This window comes from Watersipora subatra, chromosome 1, assembly GCF_963576615.1.
Source record: "Watersipora subatra chromosome 1, tzWatSuba1.1, whole genome shotgun sequence".
In the NCBI taxonomy this organism is placed as follows: Eukaryota; Metazoa; Bryozoa; class Gymnolaemata; order Cheilostomatida; family Watersiporidae; genus Watersipora; species Watersipora subatra.
This window is the reverse complement of record NC_088708.1, coordinates 47992838-48013994: the sequence shown is the minus strand read 5'-3', so window position 1 is coordinate 48013994 and position 21157 is coordinate 47992838. Positions and strand designations below refer to the sequence as shown.

At 37.9% G+C, this 21157-nt stretch overlaps 1 protein-coding gene across 1 annotated transcript in view; it reads right to left on the bottom strand.

Moving 5' to 3' along the window:
- Positions 1 to 20991, bottom strand: part of LOC137394536 (uncharacterized) — a 32108-nt gene extending 11117 nt beyond the window's left edge. Inside the window, exons 1-9 of the mRNA XM_068081262.1 lie at positions 20890 to 20991; positions 19964 to 20156; positions 18277 to 19525; positions 17543 to 17731; positions 15236 to 15290; positions 12545 to 12891; positions 11414 to 11879; positions 10821 to 11151; positions 10111 to 10256 (exon numbers count right to left, since the gene is read on the bottom strand). Of these exons, the coding sequence (XP_067937363.1) occupies positions 10111 to 10256; positions 10821 to 11151; positions 11414 to 11879; positions 12545 to 12891; positions 15236 to 15290; positions 17543 to 17731; positions 18277 to 19525; positions 19964 to 20052 (2872 nt within the window). The 5' untranslated portion in view covers positions 20053 to 20156; positions 20890 to 20991. The remainder of the gene's footprint in view (positions 1 to 10110; positions 10257 to 10820; positions 11152 to 11413; positions 11880 to 12544; positions 12892 to 15235; positions 15291 to 17542; positions 17732 to 18276; positions 19526 to 19963; positions 20157 to 20889) is intronic.
- Positions 20992 to 21157: the final 166 nt, after the last annotated feature.

The following is a 21157-nucleotide window of genomic DNA, read 5'->3' as shown; positions in this document are numbered from 1 at the left end:
GATATATATATAACTTGTAAATTTGCAGATTTATAGCATATTATTTGATAGCATCATTGCAGTAATATGAACTCGGCTTACAATGGATCGACTCACGTAACTCTAAGCTCGAAAGCTCTAACAAATTGCAACGCAGGCCAATTGCAAGCAATAGATATCAACTGGTAAAGACGTGTATCGACTTCTCCGCGCATATATATTAAGAGATTTATGACAAGTTGGAGGTAAGTTAGCAAATTTCTCTCACCGAACGGTTTAATGTCGCTCCGCCCGAAGGAGAGTGCCAATTATAGGCAACATTCGAATTGTCTGTGAAATTATAAAATTTGTCTTCTCAATACAGTATGTTGCCGAGATGTTTGAAAATACAATGGCCTCTCTATTTGATCGCCACCTCTAATAAAGCGCCATTATAATAGGGGAAGGGTTGAAAAATAGAGCACCATGGCGTTCAAATGAAGGTTTTACGGTAGCTTACTCCATGTGTGATAGAAAACACACCTTTGAAGTTCAATATGCCACATTTAAAGTTCCCAAAGAAATGATAAAAATGATAATTTACAGTAAACAATAAAATGCTATAAACCTGCATAAATGCTACAAGAAACTTGCAAAAACGTAACGTAACTCTGATCAGCTGAAGCAACAAATTCACTCATGATTGCTTCAATATATGTAATAAACACTATCATGAGTGAATTCGTTCCTCCAACTGCTCAAGCAGAATTTCTCTTCAAATTCAGAGGAGCCAGCTCGCAACAGACTTTTTCTGAGTATAATGAATTTTATGGACATTCTAAAGTGTCAAACTAATGAATGGCGCAGAAACTTATTTGACAATTCTAGTCACCAAAAATTGATCAGTGTCCTATTGTTAGGACAAGTGAGACTTCAGATTCCTTTTTAAAAAACAGGGCAATTATACATCAAGCGTCCCGATGCATTTTTATTGGCTTATGAATCACATTTCTAGCTATGAGGAAATAATAAAAATACAGAGATCACTACAATCGACTAGTTGCAGCACAGAGAGCACTACTATATACTGCAAAATCCAATGCAAGTATGATACTGCAAAATCTTTACTATAATAAGAGCCGTGTCTGTCAGTCTGAAGCCATGCTAAGAGAGTTAGGAGAAAGATTTCACAGTTCACACCAAGATTTTCGGATTTGAAGCCAAGCACATCCGAAAATCGAGTGGTGCAGTGGTAGCAGCCCACTACCACTGCACCACTCAACCCCATCTAGTAATAATTGTGTACATACTTATTACACATGACGATCTCACCCGGCACACAGGACTGCCAGAGTATTAGTATATAATATAAAATAGGCAACTTTTGAATTGAAGATATGATAAGCTCTCCTCACTATCAAGCTATGGAACATAGCATTCCATACAACATATGCATGAAGTAGGACTTGAAATAGATGAATTTCTGTTTAGCTGCTATAATCTATCTGAGCAGATAATCTTTGATTATTTAGAGGTATGTCTATAGCTACTTTTATTGAAACCTATCCCTGTATGAACACAAACAGTTTCCAATCATTACAAGGAACGTTGGGGTGTGCCAATTAGCAGATCTCTGGTCTTCCCACAAATTAGGAAAACCTCAGCTCCTATCAAATTTTATCGAGCAAAAGGGATGGCAGAAAGGCTGTGTATTGCGGGCCAAAAGGCTTTAGCGCGATTTAAATTGCAAATACAGTTTTGCCATTTTTACCGGTTCTCCTGCAGATCGGAAATCCGGTTGTTCCATTGCTGATGAACATTCCGCTTCTTAAAAGGTGTATGGTAACAATGAGTAGAAGAGAAACCGACCACTAAAAACTGCCTTGACAGTTATACTTACTGGGTCAACGAACCGGAACCATATGTGTTGTTAGAAATACAAAAAGATGCATTAAAAAATAAGCTGTATTACTAACATGTGTGGCCAGCATGTGTGAAGCTGAAAAGTGCAAAACCATGAAGCAGCATCAGCCCTTAACTACAGTTCATAACCTGTAAGCAGTTGATGTAAACAAATATAGCCTTATGGCTGAAATATTTGGTTTCATGCGTTTCTTTAAGAAAAAACCAGCCTAAACTTACTTGCCAATCTTTTCGACAGTAAGCAAAGTTCTGTGGCAAGATCAGATCATATGGTCGGAAAGACCATTCACGTGAAGACTTGAGGACCTCGATGAGTAATGTTTATTGGCAGAATATGGTTCTTAATCTAAAGGCTTGGAGGCTAAGAGCTCTTTTTTGATTTGTTCAAAAAGCTGTTGAATATATGTTCCCTCTGACCCTTCTCCCCATATTAATACGCCATGGTAATACAGACATTACCAGATCCTCCATATACTTGAGGAAAAGTGAAATTCGAAGCAACGGAGGATGACTGTGAAACAAATTAGCTTTGCGCTGACTATCGAGACGGTGAAATGTTGAGTGCGAATAAGGCGCTACTTCTCATGTGATTTCCACACTATCCAGACACTGTATAATATTGATTGCTGTAGGACCACTACGGGAGCAATAATAACTGAGAGCAATCAACAACTATAACTCTAGCATGTCTTAGCTTCTCTAGTAACAATGTAGAACTGTGTATATATCACATAAGCTGATCTACTCATTTTAGCAATGGAGGATTCCACGCGGCCAAGCAAAACCAAGCAGTGAGCGGTTGAATGACTGCATTTGTCAGGCACATGATGTTTGAGTCAGTGTGATAATAAAGGGAGCCAAGTTTTTCTTCTTACAAACCTGCAGCAAGAAAACGCTTGCAAAAAAACAAAATTATCCCAGTGGACAACTTTTGTCTTAGTAGCTGCAAAGCACTGCTAAATTGTACACATTTTGACAACGGCCTGCTGTCAACAAACACATTACCGAAGTTATTTAAAGGTTGGTTTGCAACAAAATTCACATTACAGTTATTTGGTATCAAAATATTCACCATGTCTTACTCTGTTGTGTTGTAGGTGCCAAATAAGTGGAACTATGATTACAAGCCCTTAAAAGCTCAAAAACAAAAAGCCGCCGTAGATTGGAATCTCTTTATTGATGTGACGTATTCATTACAGTTTGGTTATCGTCTTGTCACGTGATGTTCTCACATGTATTGAAAGGCCAATAAAAAGCTCACTATAAAACATATCGTAGCACTAGTTTATGACAAACACTTTGGGTTTTACCGAAGTCCCGTATTAAATATAGATGCTCGCTACTTCAGTTTTGTTTCGGCATTATTCAATCGTCAAGTCGTAATCTGATCACGTGACCCAATACTTTGCAAATAATTTTTGCAGCACTTTTCGATTATCACAGGTAACTAACAGGCTCGTCATGTTTATTAGACAATGATATGTACTCCTTCGAGCTAAGGTTAAAAAGTTAAACGATTTTTTACGGTAAGTTATAAGATATCAGTGCTAAAAGTGACAGCATTACAACGACGATAAAACAGACGCGTAAGAACAATAGACTTGGTTTTATTGAATGCGTTAAGTATATTTGTGAAAATATTTCGACGAATGAGGTTGCATGAAAGTGTAAACAGAAACCATCTTAAAACAACTACGTCCCATTTGAGCCGTTTTGGAAAGGGAATCCAAACTACAGCGGTCTCGTGTGGCTGCGATTAACTGTTCGTTTTTGAGCTTTTAAGAGCTTGTAATCACATTTCCACATATTTTGTACCTACAACACAACAGAGTAAGACATGGTGATCCTTATGATACCAAATAACTGTAATGTGAATTTTGTTGCAAGTCAACCTTTAACAATGAGAATCAAACATACACCTAAAATCTTATGCGCTAAATAAATTTTGCACAGTTCTCAAATTCATATGTGGCCACAGACCGCTATGAAATTGATAACGGTCGATAAACTCTTTGCAAACTAGATATGAATATAGACTCACTAGAAATGACATTGCTTGGTAAGAACAGTGCTTGTGTATTGGTATTTTATCAGCAAATCTGACATATTAAGGTTTATAACCATCATCACATTGACCGCTCAGGGAAACACTAAATGTCAGACCTTGAGCCAGTCACAAAATCTTACAAGTGGTGCCGCAAACATATGACAAGAGTTGTCCTCACGTTTCATAATAAAACTATTCACGCTATACAAGCCGTAGGTTGCAGGTCGATATACTTTATAGATTCTTTCTGTGCACTAGAAAAAAGTCATTTTGAAGGTTGAACCCATTTACATTATATATGTTTCATCCAATTTGGTAGTAAACATGAGGCCGAACGTTGTGCAAGTATTCCGACAGAAATGTATAAAATGTTAGTTATATAAGAAGGTATGTAGGCAGTTATACAAGTATTTGTTTGAAGTTCTTGTATCTATGTTACACACCAATTTATACACTTAATTCTCAAAATGATTAAGATTGTTAATGTTATGTGCCTAATCCGACAGCTAAATTATGTTGAATGTCGATTATATTAATGTTGATTAGATACAGAAGGACACTTGAATTAATAGTTAGATAAGTAAGCCCTCAGCTAGCTAATACTTTTTATAGTTATGCAAAAATTTTTGTATTCTGCTTTCAAATTTATTAACATTGATGTTGAGTTCTACAAAAACCTCCTAAAAACATGTTTTTATTCACATACCGCGTGCGATGAGTTACTCGAGTATTTATTCCAGCCTTATACTGGTCAAAATATTGCTATTTCTTGTACTGAAAATATGGATCACATAATCAGATTACGACTAGATCATAAGACAAAGCTAGAACAAAACTGTAAAGTAGTGAGCATCTATATTTGATACGGGCTTTTCAGTAAAACCCGAAAGCTGAATAGCAAATCTTAACCGAGCATACACGCTATAGGAAAGAAGATTCTCATTTGTGAAACTAAATTGTTCTAAGCTTCTACAACCATATAAACAATTGCATGACTATCAAAAAAAATGTACAATGTTTTAGAAACAACTATAAAAAAGGGAGAGATACATGCTTCTGCCTCTATGAAGCACATGAGTTGAGCTCAAGTAGGTGATGGCAAAACAGCATACAGTGCACTCTTGTCATACAGTTTCAATTCGTTACAGTGTTGGCATCGTAAGGTGAAAATGTCGTATAGAGGGCTATAGAAACCCATAGTAACTATCTAATGCAAACAACCCTTGGTGAAAAACATCAAGATTTTTATATAAGTATTGTACATATTAAAAGTTTCCGGTTTCATATTCACTCTAACTTATAACGCTGAACTATGAGAGCGAGCATCGTATCTCTTTTAAGCGTTGTGAGAGGGGTTTCGGCGAATAGCATATTGACATCTTCGTAATTTCAACGTTTTCAGCACAGCGACTGATAAATTTTAAATTTTGAAAGAAATTCTTGTTTATATCGTATGGCAAAAAAAAGTCATATGGTGGAAAGTCAAAATACACCGTATTCTACATCATAGGGCGAAAAAACTGTATAACAGGGTAATAGTAACACTGGGGGGGGGGGGGGGGGTGTGTGCCATGTATGCTAAGACATGACTTGCAAAGCAATAGAACTCAACTCGCTGGAGCATAACATCTCAGGCATAATTATGGAGTCATTGACGTCTTAGAGGTGTAAATATGGGAGTACAATTGGCGCTTCAGTTCCAAGTTGTACACCCATTCTATGTGGAAACATGCTGATCACCAAATGCGTAAACATGCCCATTTACATATACAGCGACAAGACCCTCTATCCTTCACTATTATTCTCTTGCAGACAGCTCAATCAGTGACTGAGAGGACAATCACAAACTGCTTTTGCTACCTACTATTGTAGCCACACCCAAACGCCCATTAATGTAATACTTTCTCTTGCTATTCCCTTCTCTCATTGAACAATGAACTGATTGTTATTACACAAAGAATTCATGAACTGAACAGGTAAAATAAATAGCATTTGCACTCCTGGTAATATATCAGGAAAATTAATTACTAAAAGCGCGAATCGTTCAACTTGCAATAAGTTTTACTTCACATGATTTGGTTCACAGCTCTCAAATAATATTAAACAATGCTTCATACCTTCCTTTCAAGTTTGGAAATAATTGATGCTAAGACAACTAATGCGAGTGGTGGATGGGTGATCGGCCAAAAAAGGTGTAAAGTGAAATTTTTTTAGAATTAAAGCAACGGATAATAAAAAAATATGAGCCAACATCTTGAAAACAATTCATTAAAAGATCACCTAGTAATCATGGTAATGAAGAAAACAATGCTTAGACCAGCTCCTTGACACCTTGACATACATGGTGTTTGTTTCTTCCGTCGTCAAGGCTACGGAGGCTCCCTACCGGTAACATCAGAGCGAGAGACAATCAAAACTTGTTCGATCGATTGTTTCACTTTTCAGTTTCTTACATATAATTTATAGTTTTTGCATAGCTTGATATAATACATGTATCTCTTTTGATGTCACATGTAATTATAGAAAGCATTGGTGGTTAAATTTTGGTACTGAAGCAATAATTAAATGAAATACAATGTATTCCTATCAAAATATTTGCTCCAACATGCGACGGTTTCAACAAAAATAAATGAATAACAGAACAGATAACTTGGAATGTTCAGGCCAGAAGAGAAGCTTTCCTACCCTTCAACTCTAATATGGACCACACGTTATGTAGCCCTGTTGACTACAATGCAATACCAAAGGTTCACTTGTACATAATCTGGCTAGTTCGTGTTAAACAGCGCCCAGCAGACAATGACTTTGCGAGACTCTAAACCGGCAACTGGTCTGAATCTAGTATCAAAGGCAACCAGGTGATGAATTATGCTATGAAACTGAACAACTGAATAATTAGCATGGGCTTGAACGATAGATTTATAACATTCTGAAGAGCTCATAGCAAATAAACCAATTATGTTCATTCACTCGCTGATCCAAATAAGATACTTTTTAAAAATTCAGAGAATAAAAACGCCTTTTTAAAATCAACAGCATGTGAAAATCCATGTCACCAACCAATTCAAATACAATGAAACCAATAATCAACTCTAGACAAAACCTGAGAGCCGCAAGAACATCGCCGCAACCCTACATTTGCAGCGTTTATTGGACTCAGAGCAGCAATGCTATTTTGACTGCGACTATATGGTTTTAGTAAGTATGAATGTTTGAGAACTCATAAAACTTTGGTTAGTGAAACTTGGACACGATAGTTTATCATTTATATATAGCATCCCTTTACGTGCAAAACATTTCCTCTATCATTCATAACTTTCTGTATCAGCACTCAATTAACTCACCCTCTGAATGACTGTATTGCATTATGAAATGGTATTATACAACATTAGCCGGCTGCTACGCTTCCATGATCTTATACCAATGAGCTCAGGGTTGGCATACAATGCTGGAGTCACTTGCAAAAAGGTCTGATCAGAACTATTTTCAGACTGAGGTTGATGCAGAGATGACACTAGATAAAACCCAGTTGAATACAACCACTGTTGTTATATGAAGCACCCCACGAGCTAGCTGTTAGCAGCACCACGCCTGATGTGAGAAGAGAAAATAGAGCGCCTCACTGCTCTTTAGTCCATGAGGCAGTCTTTGCTATTAATGCACAACTGAATTATCTCATCCTTATAATGAAAAAAATGTTCACTTAAAAATGCAAGTGGTCGGCAACGCCGTAGACCTAACTATGGTAAAAACCTATTACAGTGGACTCCGGCTATACGACATCAATTCGTTCCGGTGTTGGCGAAAATGTTGGTCGAAAGGCGAAAATGTCGTATTGAGGGGTGTAGAAACCCATAGTAATTATCTAATGCCAATACCCCGCTGGTAAAACATCAAAATTTCATATACCTACTGTACATATTAAAAATTAGGAACAAAATAGTATGTTAACCTTAGTAACTATGGTTATCTACAGTAACTTCAGTGTATTTAGTGGTGATGATCTGCAATAAAACCACTTTCTCACTTCTTCCTTTAAAGTTGTTATCAATCTTAGGACCTATGACTAACGAATTAAAGTTTATAGTAAACATTATACTAAACCGTAGAATGCACAATAAATTTTCACTTTCGCCTACTTTTTACCAATTCTCATTTTATTCATGCAATATCCAGCATTTACGAAACACGAAGAATGCTGAACTGATAGAGAGAGCGAGCATCGTATCTCTTTCAGGCGTGGTAGAAGGGATTTCAACAAATCGCACATCCGCATCTTTGTGATTCCGACGTATTCAGCACCTCCACCACCAAATTGAAAGAGACATTTTTTGTTGATGTCGTATGGCAAAAAAGCCGTGACAAGGGAATGAAAAAATATCGTGGTCCACATCGTAAAGCGAAAAAACTGTAAAACGTGATACCGTAACCAGGTGATGCACTATATTAATGGTTATCTTGTTGACAATATTTTACTGATGCATCTTGTAATGAAAAATCAAGCAGCTCGGTGCATACCTGTTTAACTTGTAACTAGAGCTGTATAACCTACATATTAGTATAACTTTTATTAGCATATGTACCTCATCAACACTCGATGTAAATTTCACTGTTCTCTAGATCCGTAACATGGAAAATCTTAAGTAATTTGAAATCCACCTATATATTCTGGAAGTTGGAATAAAAAGTTGTAAAAACTAATACAAACTACAACCATGATGACGCAATTTTTTTCCAAATTTGATTACCTAACCCCTTTGCAGGCATAGCGACATTTTTGTCATTTTGTGATACTGACACTAGTGGGCAGAGCAACTATTATGTCGACATAAGAACGTTTTTTTTATAAATTGATTTCTGGTTAGCTAATTGCCTTTTTTTTATGTTCAATTTTCTTACCAATAGTAAACTACAATAGATTGGTCTCTGTTAGCAACAAAAAATAAGCCGTTTTCAGAAAAAAACACGATGGTTTTTGCAATACTAAACGAACGAAAAATCCGAAACAAAAACCTATTTTAATAAAATTGGTAATTTTGTTTGTAGCTTGTTTCTGCTTTTTGAATGTTTTCCCAGAGTGCAAAAAAATTCTTTTACTGTCATGGCGTCCTCCAAAATCTATAGGCAAAGGCAAGGTTATAGAGGAACAAGAATAAGCATATAGTGTCAAGACTGCGATGTAGGCCTCCGCAAGGTCAAATGCTTCAAAAAGTACCATAGCTAGAGAAACAGTTATATGAAGAATTGACTTGAAACATGTTTATTTGTATTTGCCTGTATCATAAAAAAATAATACACATACAATATCGTAAAAGGTATCAATGATTTTTTTAAAAATTGATTTGTGAAAAATTAATTTTCGCGGGGGTCTCAAATAGCCCAAAAAACTCGCCTGCAAAAGGATTAAGCAACAGTCGGATATAAATTTCACTATCAATCGCAACATTTTAGTCAATTGGAGAGTGGTCATGATTGTGCACTGTGTCACAAACAGTGGAAAAAGCAACTTCATCCAAAATTTTATTTGCATATAAAAATTAGTTTGAAGCATACTGACCTGCGACACACAGCCTTTACAGTGTGAATAGTTTTATTACTAATTGTATGGATAACTCTTGTTATTCACGTAGCCTGTACAATGTAAAATTTTACCAATTTTATAAATCGCCCTGAGATTTTGTGTCTGGGTGCCCTCCATTTAACAACAGTAATAGTTTTAGGATCAAGAGCTATCGAAAATGAGAGGCTTCATAGCCTAGAGAAACAGGCATGAGCAAACATGACTGATAGAGACGCACTTCATTAACTTCTACTTATCATACAGCTTATCAGTTCATAAATGCTAACCAGACATATCAATATCAAATCAAAGCCTACATAAAATCCAAAAGAATTGCATGTAGTTTGGTACAACATAAACCAATCATTGTGATTTATAGATTAGGAGACATAGTGAAACCTAATCTACTTTAGAGAAAACAATGATCACACTGTCCCATTTGATCGCAGCATAAACTGTTTTGCTGAGAAGGAATGAATCTAACCATATTAGCGCAGTGCTTGCTAGGAAGGCACTGTTGATTTTCATTAATACCACCACGGCCCCCAGCTATAAGGCAGCCGTTCCCATTCAAGTACACACCTATAACAGTCAAATCAATTCTAGCATGTCTGCTACACACCTTTATTATTGCTTGCCGCTGCCATTGACATGCTTCGAGGAAGAAAGCGTCGGTACGAGCTTTTTATTTGTCGCAGTCGGGATGAGCGCTCAGGAGCTGTAGGCTCTAAGGCTCGTGTTGATGGTGTGCTGTTAGTACTCTGATTGCTATGAAAATAGAAGTGTTGTGGCTATGAATTGAATGATGGTATTACAACAAATAACAAGTGATCCTCGAACATCATCATGAAAACAATGAATGGGTTGTGAAATGAGATGCTTTCAATGAAGAATAGTGCTAAAGTTACTGTATGCCATAACTAGGAGAGGTGGTGTAGGCTTAGCACACATGTGTTGCCTCTGCTAGCACAAGTAGATATCAGCTGTGTAGAATGACCACAAAAACCCACTTTAAATGTACTTGTTTGAATGTTCAACTCCAGAATTTCACAAGGAGACCATGATGGCCAATACCTCGCAGAAACTATATATCAAGTTTTCAAACTTTAAGAGTGGATCATAGCATGCACAGGTTAAGCATGCTCTTCGTACAAATGTAAAACGGAGAATTACAAATTATATTGAAGAAATAGCCGCACACTACAAGAACATAGCACCAACCAGAGTTAAGTTTGTATACAGCTATAGTTAAAATTCAAACCTGAGTCCTACTGTACTTTACAAATAGCTTCTGAAAGCTATGTCAGCAACGATTTCAGGTTCATGACCTACCCAGACTTCTGTAAAGGCTTGTGCTCGATGAGAACTTGCGGCATAAGAGTGACAGGCTCAGCAAGTGCTCCACTACTAGTCTCCCGTTGAACTTTGGCAGCCTTTACTTTATCTGGCTGCCGCTGAGTAGAGAGATCGGGAGTTTTGGACAATTCTTCTATCTCACTTTTCTCCATGTATGAAGCTATCACCTCAGCAGCACCGGTTTCGCTGACCATCAGGTTGGAGCGAGATGGACAGGCGAATGCATATTTAACTAGCAGGTTCCTTTGAAGATCTGTACAGGTGATGACTTCATAGCCCAAACTTTGTGCCCTCTTCTTCAGTAAACCTTTTACAGCAAGTCTTAGTATCATCTCAATGTTTAGTGCTACCTAATTTTGGAAATTAGAAGACTCGCTATTTTCTATTATAATACGACAAGGAGAACTAAGAAATTAATGGGCGTACCATGCAACAAAGAGAAAGAGTTGAAAGAGTGATAAAGAGGGTGGGTTCTCAGCTGTCCCATCATATAGAGTATAGACAACGATTTCTTTTTTCTGAGACAACTAATGAATATGCAAATTGAGAGCGATTATGCCTTCACCTACCGGTTTCCTTTGATGGAAGCGCTTGCCGCGAGATGTCTATTAGTCTGACATACTTCACTCCATCTAAGAGTAGAGCTGGGAAAGTGTTCCAATACATTGTCACTGGTACAACTACGGGAGACCTTGAAGAATCTTCTTTCTCTGAAGAGTCAAAAGCAGATGAAATCATCCTCGTGGATCTCATATCTCCAGTAGGCCTCAGAAACAGCGAAGCCGGCTGCGCTGCTCTGGGTGGAGTAGTACTCATGTTATTTAATATGTCCAGGTCAATATTCCGATCAGATGTTAGCAGATCGGCTTCAGTAAAATCGAGAGAAATATTTGTGACCTGACTGGGCTGAGATGGGCATTGATTGTCATTGACATCTAAAACTGGTTGTGTACTGGGCAATTGTATGTTATGTGCTATGCACATGTCAGCAGCGAGGGAAGAGAGTGTTTGGACACCGTTCACCATATTAGTTGCCTGCAAACATACAAAATTAGTCATGATACAGCAGCTCGAGCTATGACTGAACATCTGGCAGCCTGTTGAAAGCGTTAACAATATAGCCAATAGTTATATAACTAATTGGTCATGATGATGTAACTTTAGCTTCACTTTCAATATATTCAATACGCCAGGCATCGACTATGACCTAGTAATCCGTGGCAACCATAGGCAGATTATTTCTTTCATGATACATATATATTCATATATACTGTATATATTCATATACTATAACTGTAAAAATAATGAATATCAATAATGCATACCAGTTACGAAAGGCCTGACATTATGAATATGCGAGAGAGTTTTACAAAGTCTACAGAGGCCATGACTATTCATAGAAACAAGCCTGTAGCAAGGTATTTATTGTTGGTAACACCTAAAACTATGATGAATGTAATCAAACACAATAGCCATCAAGGCCTGCATGGATGAGTAATAGTACAAAAGTCAAATGGTATGATTCATGGGGCAGTCCCAACCACTACTGAAGAAAATAGTGAATGATTTTTGGGTGTTTTTGGAATTACCAGTTTACTACATGTATGAGTGATTTTCCTATGAAGAATTGACTGATGAAACGTAGAAATTCCATCTATTCATTATCACAAATACAAGATATCAAACGCTAAAACCATCACCTTAGGCACAGGATCCATTTCGAAAACACCATCAGTAACTACACCAACACTCTCCAAATTCGGCTCCTTGTTGAGAACCTGAATAAGTTCGGAGACCTGGTCTGCAGTTATGCCTTGCAAAAGGTCGTCAAGGCCAACCCCGAGAGCAGAGCTAAGCTGCACGATGTTGTCATCTGTGGTTTGTTGCTGCGTATCCGTTACTGATTCATTGTCTGTGGACTCAGTACGAACAATACTGCTGGAAGGACTGGTGGCAACACTGCGGGGACTGACAACCGAGTCTGTAGGTGTGTCGGGAAGCCACACTTGGCTGTCATCTTCTGTCTGACTTTCTGTTGGTGACAAACCTGCACAGAATAAAACATTTGAACAGCGTTACTCCCATCACAGAATTTATCAAAATAATATGAAAAAACAAGCTTTGGCATGAATGCTGGGAAAGATGCAATATTAGCTGTATTGATCGACATAGCTAAGCGACTCTTTGTACAATCGAGCGCCACAATGTTCTTTGTTTACCCTATGATAAAGAAAGCAGTGAGGCATGACTAGCGCGCCAGAGCAGCTACAGCTTGAACTGACTGCAGCTAGGTGTGTGCTGTGTATGTAGGTATGTGCGTGTATATGTGATGGTATACAAATAGCAATGAATAATACTCCGCTGCATTTTGTTCAAAGTTCAGCGTTGCGCCTAGTCATAGCAAAAGTAAGACTAAACCTTTCATCGCTATCGTAGCGACGCTTAGCTGTTCGTACTAACATTGATACCTAATTCCCTGATATCAGCCAAGGAAGTTGGCCTGTGGTTATGAAGCCAGTGTGTTTTACTATAGCCTAATCCATCTACAAGCCTTCATGGAACAAGCTATTGCTGTAAATGTTGACAGACAATGACAACTTCTGTTAGTAGAAGATATCATGGTACTTATAACAACAACAATAGCCCAGTCATGACTGAGATGTTGTCTGCTGGGTATCAGTAGGATAATCCAACGTGAGAACCACTAAATATACATAATGCATTGTAGACTTGACTACAAAAAACACAATCACTGGGATTCCGTGAGCAGCACATGGGAGAAGCACACGGAGAAGTGTTATTTCAGGACGAGTGTTTTAGAGAATCCTCCATGAAAAATGTACACCTCGATGTGTTAGGAAACAAATGTTTCTTCACAACTGATAAAAACTCCCATTTTTTAGATATTTGGCCTCTGAAAGACTTGTGCGTGTCAAATGTTGATTCGACACGACTACATATTGAATGCACTATGCAAGCAATGCCCAAGATATATAAATATATACCCTATTTCTATGGAGTGAAAGTTTCCTCATAACCAACCCTTGAATAAAGCCATTCTATACTAAACATGCGTGTGAATAATAATTCATTTGGCTAAAACAACTCAGTGTCAAACTAAATTCAACAAAATATTAGAATAAGCCAGACTGTTTCCATGGCAATTTTCATGAACACAAATAAAAACTTCAACATCAAGATAAGACAGATCACAAAATACAACGCAAAACGCATGCTTAAACTTCATCTATTCGTACTGCCACAACCCTAAAATCCGGAAAAAACCGAATCCCTAAAAGAGACTTCTTGCAAGAAGCTGAAATGATAAGTTACTACAGTATGGGTGTCCTGAGTGATAGAGAGACGTCGATTGCCTCCAAAGTACTGAAAGAACAAAGATCACACGGAAATAACATCAATCACAGCAATGAGAAGATACACCTTTGGCAAAATCCTCCGATATAATTATACTAGTGCTAGCAATTTCATTAGTTACAAATGGCTCACATATCTTACCACCACAATTTGTGCAATACTGTTGAGTATGGGTGTGATAGCCTGCAGAGTGCAATAGTGTTTCTTCACAGAAACTGACACAACCTCACTTGCAACTAGTGAGTAACTATGCTATGGATTACTAGGCGCTACGCATAGCCAACTACATTATAACAGCTCTCATGTGTTCACTACAGCATGACAAAATGACTAGCTGTGTAATAACGATTGCATTCTATGAATTTCCATGTACCTACTAGACAGGTTTTATGTAAAATTGATCCACCTGTGCTCACTAGCTCGACCAACATTTCAATTGGTTAAAGATCAATGTAGAAAGCTACATTATTACGTCCAAGAGCATTCCTTTTTGTAGTGCTCATATTTTTGATAAGTTCACAGTTTAAGAAGGATGAAGATGAACTTTTTGCAACACTGTAAACTTTTCCATAATCATAAGAGGATATAGCAACAACACCTTAATTTGCTCTAACGATAGCGAAACAATAACTTTGATTTAGACTACACCTGCAGTAGCTTATTATTCTCCAAAATATGAAAGCGATTTCTAGAAAAATCGACGATAAAACTGAGATATATCCTTTTAGTAACAGCAGTAAAACAATAAAAAATAATGAATTAAAAAACCATTTACAATTTTTTTCAAGAGTTTGAGAGTAGCTTTATCACGTTGGATATTAGCGACTATCATGTACTAACAACAGATCGATCTACTAAACTTCGAAACGAGTTACAGCTGTGTTTTCTCAATTTTGTGACCACTACCATGGACTGAAGCTTCCTGAATAGATCAGCCATCTAAATCAATCCATTGTAACCCAGCGAATGTGTCACCTTACAGCTATTTGAGAGTAGTACATACACCTTTAACATACCTAGGACATCTAGCACATCATTGATCTCCTGATCCTCATAATTGTTTAATCTGGCCTACAACCACAGAGACAAACAGCTTTTATGCCCATTCTGAAGCTATGCAAGCAACAGTATAACATGTCACACAATAGCTCTATACATCGAGTGAATACCCGCGCCTGCCAAGGACAAAAGAACAAGAAAATGTGACTATTGAGGTTACAATGACGAGCAGGATGAGAGGCTACATCTGATGAATGCGAAGATTCTGCCCAGGCATATCAGACCACAGGTATAGCTATTTGGGAGAGGTAATGACTGACTCAAAATACGAACGACTCTGAAAGTAATTGTTAAACAAGGCAGTAGACATTTCACAGCAACCAATCAACACCGGATTGATGATGAGGGTATCTTGTGGTTTGCTTGAGAGCACTATACGGCCTACTGCTGTGAAGGACAGTTAGACATAAACGCCCTTCATGCATCAGCAGTAGAATAGATAATAGACCTTGTTAAAAATACCAAGAAGGCTCATACCAAGAGGGCTAATATACACGTATAAGGTGATATCTGCCTGCATCTACTCTTGAATTGTGTCCCACATCATTCTAACTCAATTATTCCAGTGTTCCCTGTATGATATTACATGCTCACCGCGGCGTAAAAGCAATGTTATATCTAGTCAAACCAATACAGTAGTGAACATAATTAAAAATTGTTTAAAATTGCCTGGAATTTAATATGGAATTTGAGAAAACTATAGCCACCAAACTTACTTGAGTTTGTTCAAGACTTCAGGGCTACCCAATCACAAGCTGATATCGGAATAGCAGAGCCGTTTACAAATTCCAAGAAAAAATATATCAAATCTAACGTATCAAGCTCTCATGCCATTACAAACTGGTCTTCGAGAAAGGAATGATATTAAGAAGACTTGAAGTAAACTTCTATCATGACTAAGCGTTTAACTACGATAAATTCTTGTCGATTTTGATCTTAAAACATCCTGAGTCAGATCTCCTCAAACATAAAAAACAATCACAAATGATGGGAAAATACCGATACTTTCCGATAACATCTACTCACATTTTGTGCAAATTCATCGTTAATAAGGAAATTCTTATTTTGCCTGAGCCATCCTTAAACTTTAGGCGAGCCATGTAAACGACTTGACATATGTCAAGTTAAACCAATGAGCTGGCAAGCCATAGTTTATCAATTTTTTTTAAATACAAAAATCACTATCATTTTATAATTTTTTTTAATGACCATAACCAAATACTTTTAGTCAGAATTTCACAACAAAATTACCTCATAACTGGCAATAACATGGAACATGCTGCTTTCTGTCTCGCAGTCACGGCTAGTCTATTCCAAGAATTTATCTAGCATCTGTTCTGCTTACATGGCACACTCACTTGTGAGTATTTGCCAACGATTTATTTGACTGATGTTTTGACCACATTTCATGAACTTCAGATCCATACTGAACACAGTTCACATATTGCAGCCTAGAATACGCTGATCTCATACATCCTCACACTTACACGTAGCCTGTCTTGACAAGCTGTTGTTTTTGCGTAGTTGTCACCTCGTCGAGCGGCGAGCAACAACAGCTTGTCACAAGACGTACTGCACCTGATGCATCAGCTCCACTTATAGGGAGTTGTTCTCTTCGCGGCTTGGCCGCGATGTTATGTCGGTCGCTCCATTGGTAATCATAACGGATTTCACGCAAGAATTTATGTAGAAAAAAAACAAGATTACAACGTTTAACCAAAGACCAGTTTTTGTGATAAACTTTAGTAGAACTTAATAAAATAAACTTAAAATAAAATCCATTGGAACAAATAAAACTGACTGATACAAAAATAGAAATAAAACTGACTGAGCGCACAAATAACGACATGTTTAGTCGCTGTTGTTGCGTAAGTTCTCAAGTTCTACTAAAGTTTACCGCAGAGACTGGTCGCTGGTTAAACGTTATAATCTTATTTTTTCTACATGAATTTTTGCGCAAAATCCGTTATGATTACCAATGGAGCGACCGACATAACATCGCGGCCAAGCCGCGTAGACGGAAGAGAACAACTCCCTATAAGTGCAGCTGATGCATCAGGTGCAGTACGTCTTGTGACAAGCTGTTGCTGCTCGCCGCTCGACGGGGGGACAACTACGCAAAAACAACAGCTTGTCAAGACAGGCTAACTTACACGCTACTTGTTTATCCACGAGCAATGCATTCACAACTGATAATGGATGGAGATCTACCGCGCCTTATCTCTTCACATCATTGGAATATATTTGAAGAACGGTAGGCCTACCTGAGATTTGGAAGTTTTCAGCTGGCCAGTTTTCCAGAACAGCTCGTACGGGTCTTTTGCCTTATTGAGATGTCGACTGCGACTTTTGTACTTTTTAGATCCAAAATAGACAAACTGATCTTTGAAGGAAGAATCATGGTCGCGCACAGGGTTCTCCATATCAATGTCGTCTCTTATCTCATTCATAACCTATTAAATAAAACTCACACTTCTATTTCTTCTAAAACTGACTGGGATACACGAGACCGTAATGGTTGAACAATGAAATGGCAACTAGGGTGATACATAAATGCTCAAGCGCAATGAAAGCTCCAGCGTGGATAGAATGAGTTGAAGGCTGCTATCGCGCTATGATGACTAGGCATTGATTTAAATAACGGCGCACTTGAGTGTGAGTCGAGAGGCAGATGGTAGAGTCATGTGATAGATGAGGCCAATGGCGCGATGAGCTCATTGAGATCAAGATAACTGGTAGCTGCGTGCTATTGGCAACACACCCTACAGTCATCGCAGCTAGGCGCACAAAGAAAATATCAACTCAATACTAGCAACGTCTACATATTGATAAAGAGCATTCAGCCTTGTAGAAAATTTGAATAAAGCTTACATTATAGTGTTATAGAACGTGTGACAGCAAGACAATAACGAAAACCACTGTAATTTGCCAATAACCAAAAGCTCCGATATCATGCGCTAGCTACAATAGCTAAATTTGTTGCATATGTCAGTCTCACCTCTTCATCGCTGTCCATTTCAACCTCAACGATTGCCGATTCCCGCCTCTTCCTACTAGCCTTCTTCTTTGCAGCCAATTCCCTTTCTTCATCAATTTTGGCTAAGCTATCCAGTTCTTTTTGTGCGAGTTCATCACCACTAATGGCTTTTATTTTCAAAGCAGCACGCCGGTCTGCCTCAATTCTCATTTCTTCAGCGATAATTCGCTTTGTTCTATATTTTCGTTTGACAGGCTGCCCTTCTTCAGGTGTAGCCTTTGTGTCTTGCTTCAGGCCTGCTTTCTTTTTTGTATTTCTTTCCTTTATGAGTTTTGCAGCAGCCTGGACAAGTTCGTAGTAATTTTGATAGCAGTAGTCGTGGTCGAGCAGAGGATGTTCCACAGGAATAGCACTCATAGAAATGTTGGGGTATTTTCGAGGCACTGTGGCTCGAGATCGTACAGCCACTGGGTGTGGAAATATCCGAGTGGAGGTCAGTGCTGTTCTCATGGTTGCGCTACCGACGTTACCTATCAACAAACTGGAAAAGTTTCGATTGTGAAGTACAGAAGGAATGGTATCAGTCATGGTGAGCTTAAAATTAGGAGACAACAGTCTGGTAACTCTCTGCGCAAGAGACTCTGCTGCAGAGGTTGCAGGAGATACAGGTGCTGCCGGACCAACAGTAGCAACTAGAGATTCCATAGCAGATTTATTTGAGGTATACTCCTGCTCGGAAGAGGCTAGCTGCCCAGAGTCTTTTATGAGTGAAATTGGATGGACTAGTGATGACGTAAATGTGCAAGGACGTTGAGACCGAGAGCTGCACATAGATCCACATACAACTGCGTTGTTAATTTTTGGACACAAACAATTGCTGCTAACATCGTCAGTTTGCGATGGTTGAGCCGGTTCTACTACGTTGTCTGCGCTGTGCTCTGAGACACCGGGCTCTTTGTCAAAATGTAGCACCTTAGTATTGCTCTCGGCTTCCTTACTGCTGGATGTCACTGCATCAGTCGTCGCTTGTTCTGTAGCACTGGTTGGCAAGTAGTCAACAACCTGCTTATCCTCATGATTGATCACTTCTTCGCTGGAGTCATTTGCTATGTCACTTTCTTTGGAGGAAATATCCTCCATTTCGCTAGACATTTCTGTCTGAGGCAATCTACCATTATCATTAGTGTGAGAAGAGCATCCCATATTTAAAGTACTGCTATTATCCTTTACCAGCTTTCTGTTGTTAATCTCTGGCTCTACTAAACCATCACTAAAACCACAAAATGACAGTGGTTATTTATTAAGACTCTCTAGCTACATGGAGAATGCTAACATAGTATTAACTTAACATAGTATTAACATTAAGTATTAACTTGGCAGCAATTACTACCAGCGCTTACAAGAGCTTTAACAAAAATAAACCTGAAAGAGAGTCTATTTCTTTTGTACAGTAACATTGTTTCAAATATAACTTTCTAATAGAGACATGTAAAATGTTTAATGAAACGTGCATTTGATAATTACTGAATGGGCCATTCACCAATGCACAAAACTTGAAGAGCCAATCAGGAAATGGCACAAATTTAGGATACATGGGTATTTATAATTGTTTCTAAAGTAAGATTGCTAAAGGCTTATGATAAGCAACAGAGATGCTAACAAAAATCATAACTGCTTCAAATTTATTGTACTCATACACATATATTACCAGCTTTGCAATCCTTCACTCTTATCCTCATCTTTGCAAGAAACAGCAACTTCAGCTAATAGATCTAGAGGGTTCATAGTGGTCTTCATAGTGCAGCAAAGATAATATTACTCGGGTGGCATGCACTTTAGCCACTCATAAGGGTTGTGAACCCTCTTGGATTAATAATTCATTATAAATCCATAATTAGGTCCTACAAGAATTAAAGCATGATTACTGATTGCTGCTGCATATCACTCCAGAAAACAATACAATTACACAAATAAAGTTCCAATTGATAATACATGATAATAATTTAATAATACTGGTAGTTAACGCAAAGAATTTCATTCTCTGCCAATTTTGTACATAATTTGACTTTACTAATAAAACTGTTATTACAAAAACCAGACTACCTATGTTAGGTTGGTGGCCTATAACACCCCTAATATTTGCCAGTGTTTTAAATTTCTACGCAAGCTACAGCCATACAACATTCTTGCCAGGATAATATAGAATGTAACTACAAATCTTGATACATTTAATGGGAATGGTTTACAACAAGTCTTATGCCAATAATACTCATTAGCATAGCAGCTGAACCATCCTTACACGTTAGTATCTTGAACTATCTTCCTTGTCTTTTTACAGAAATAATAGCCTACACCAAGTGCACAGTTTTGGAGATTTTAAATGTAATTAAAATAGAAAAGGGTAAATAACATAGTGACAATGACAAACCTGCCAGCATAGCTTTATCAATAGCTTAAAAGGGAATTCTACTATGAAACCCTGCTGCCATTATAGGCTAGTTGTAATTTACTACACTGATGTGAAATCATGGTTTAGTTATGTGAATGCTATGTTATACTGACACTGGTTCTAGTCACCAACTACACCGGCATTACTAAACTACTTAGTAGTAAGAAATTAGCTTAGTCGCCTACATTGAGTGTGTGTAGAAACATCAAAGCAACTATGATGTTGAAAGGCGTACAAGCGTCCAGTGGCACGTTTCTTAACTCCCACTCTTTGATTGCTTGATCAAGACTAACGACAGTAATGTTGATTGGCAGTGTGGCGCGGAACGCTGTGATTTGCTGCGTGCAAAGCAGTCGAACATACCAATCAGCAGACGCTACGAAAACAGACCGGTTATATCCCCTTTTATATACCGGTGTATCAAAATATAAAAACTTAGTCTAAAAAAATACA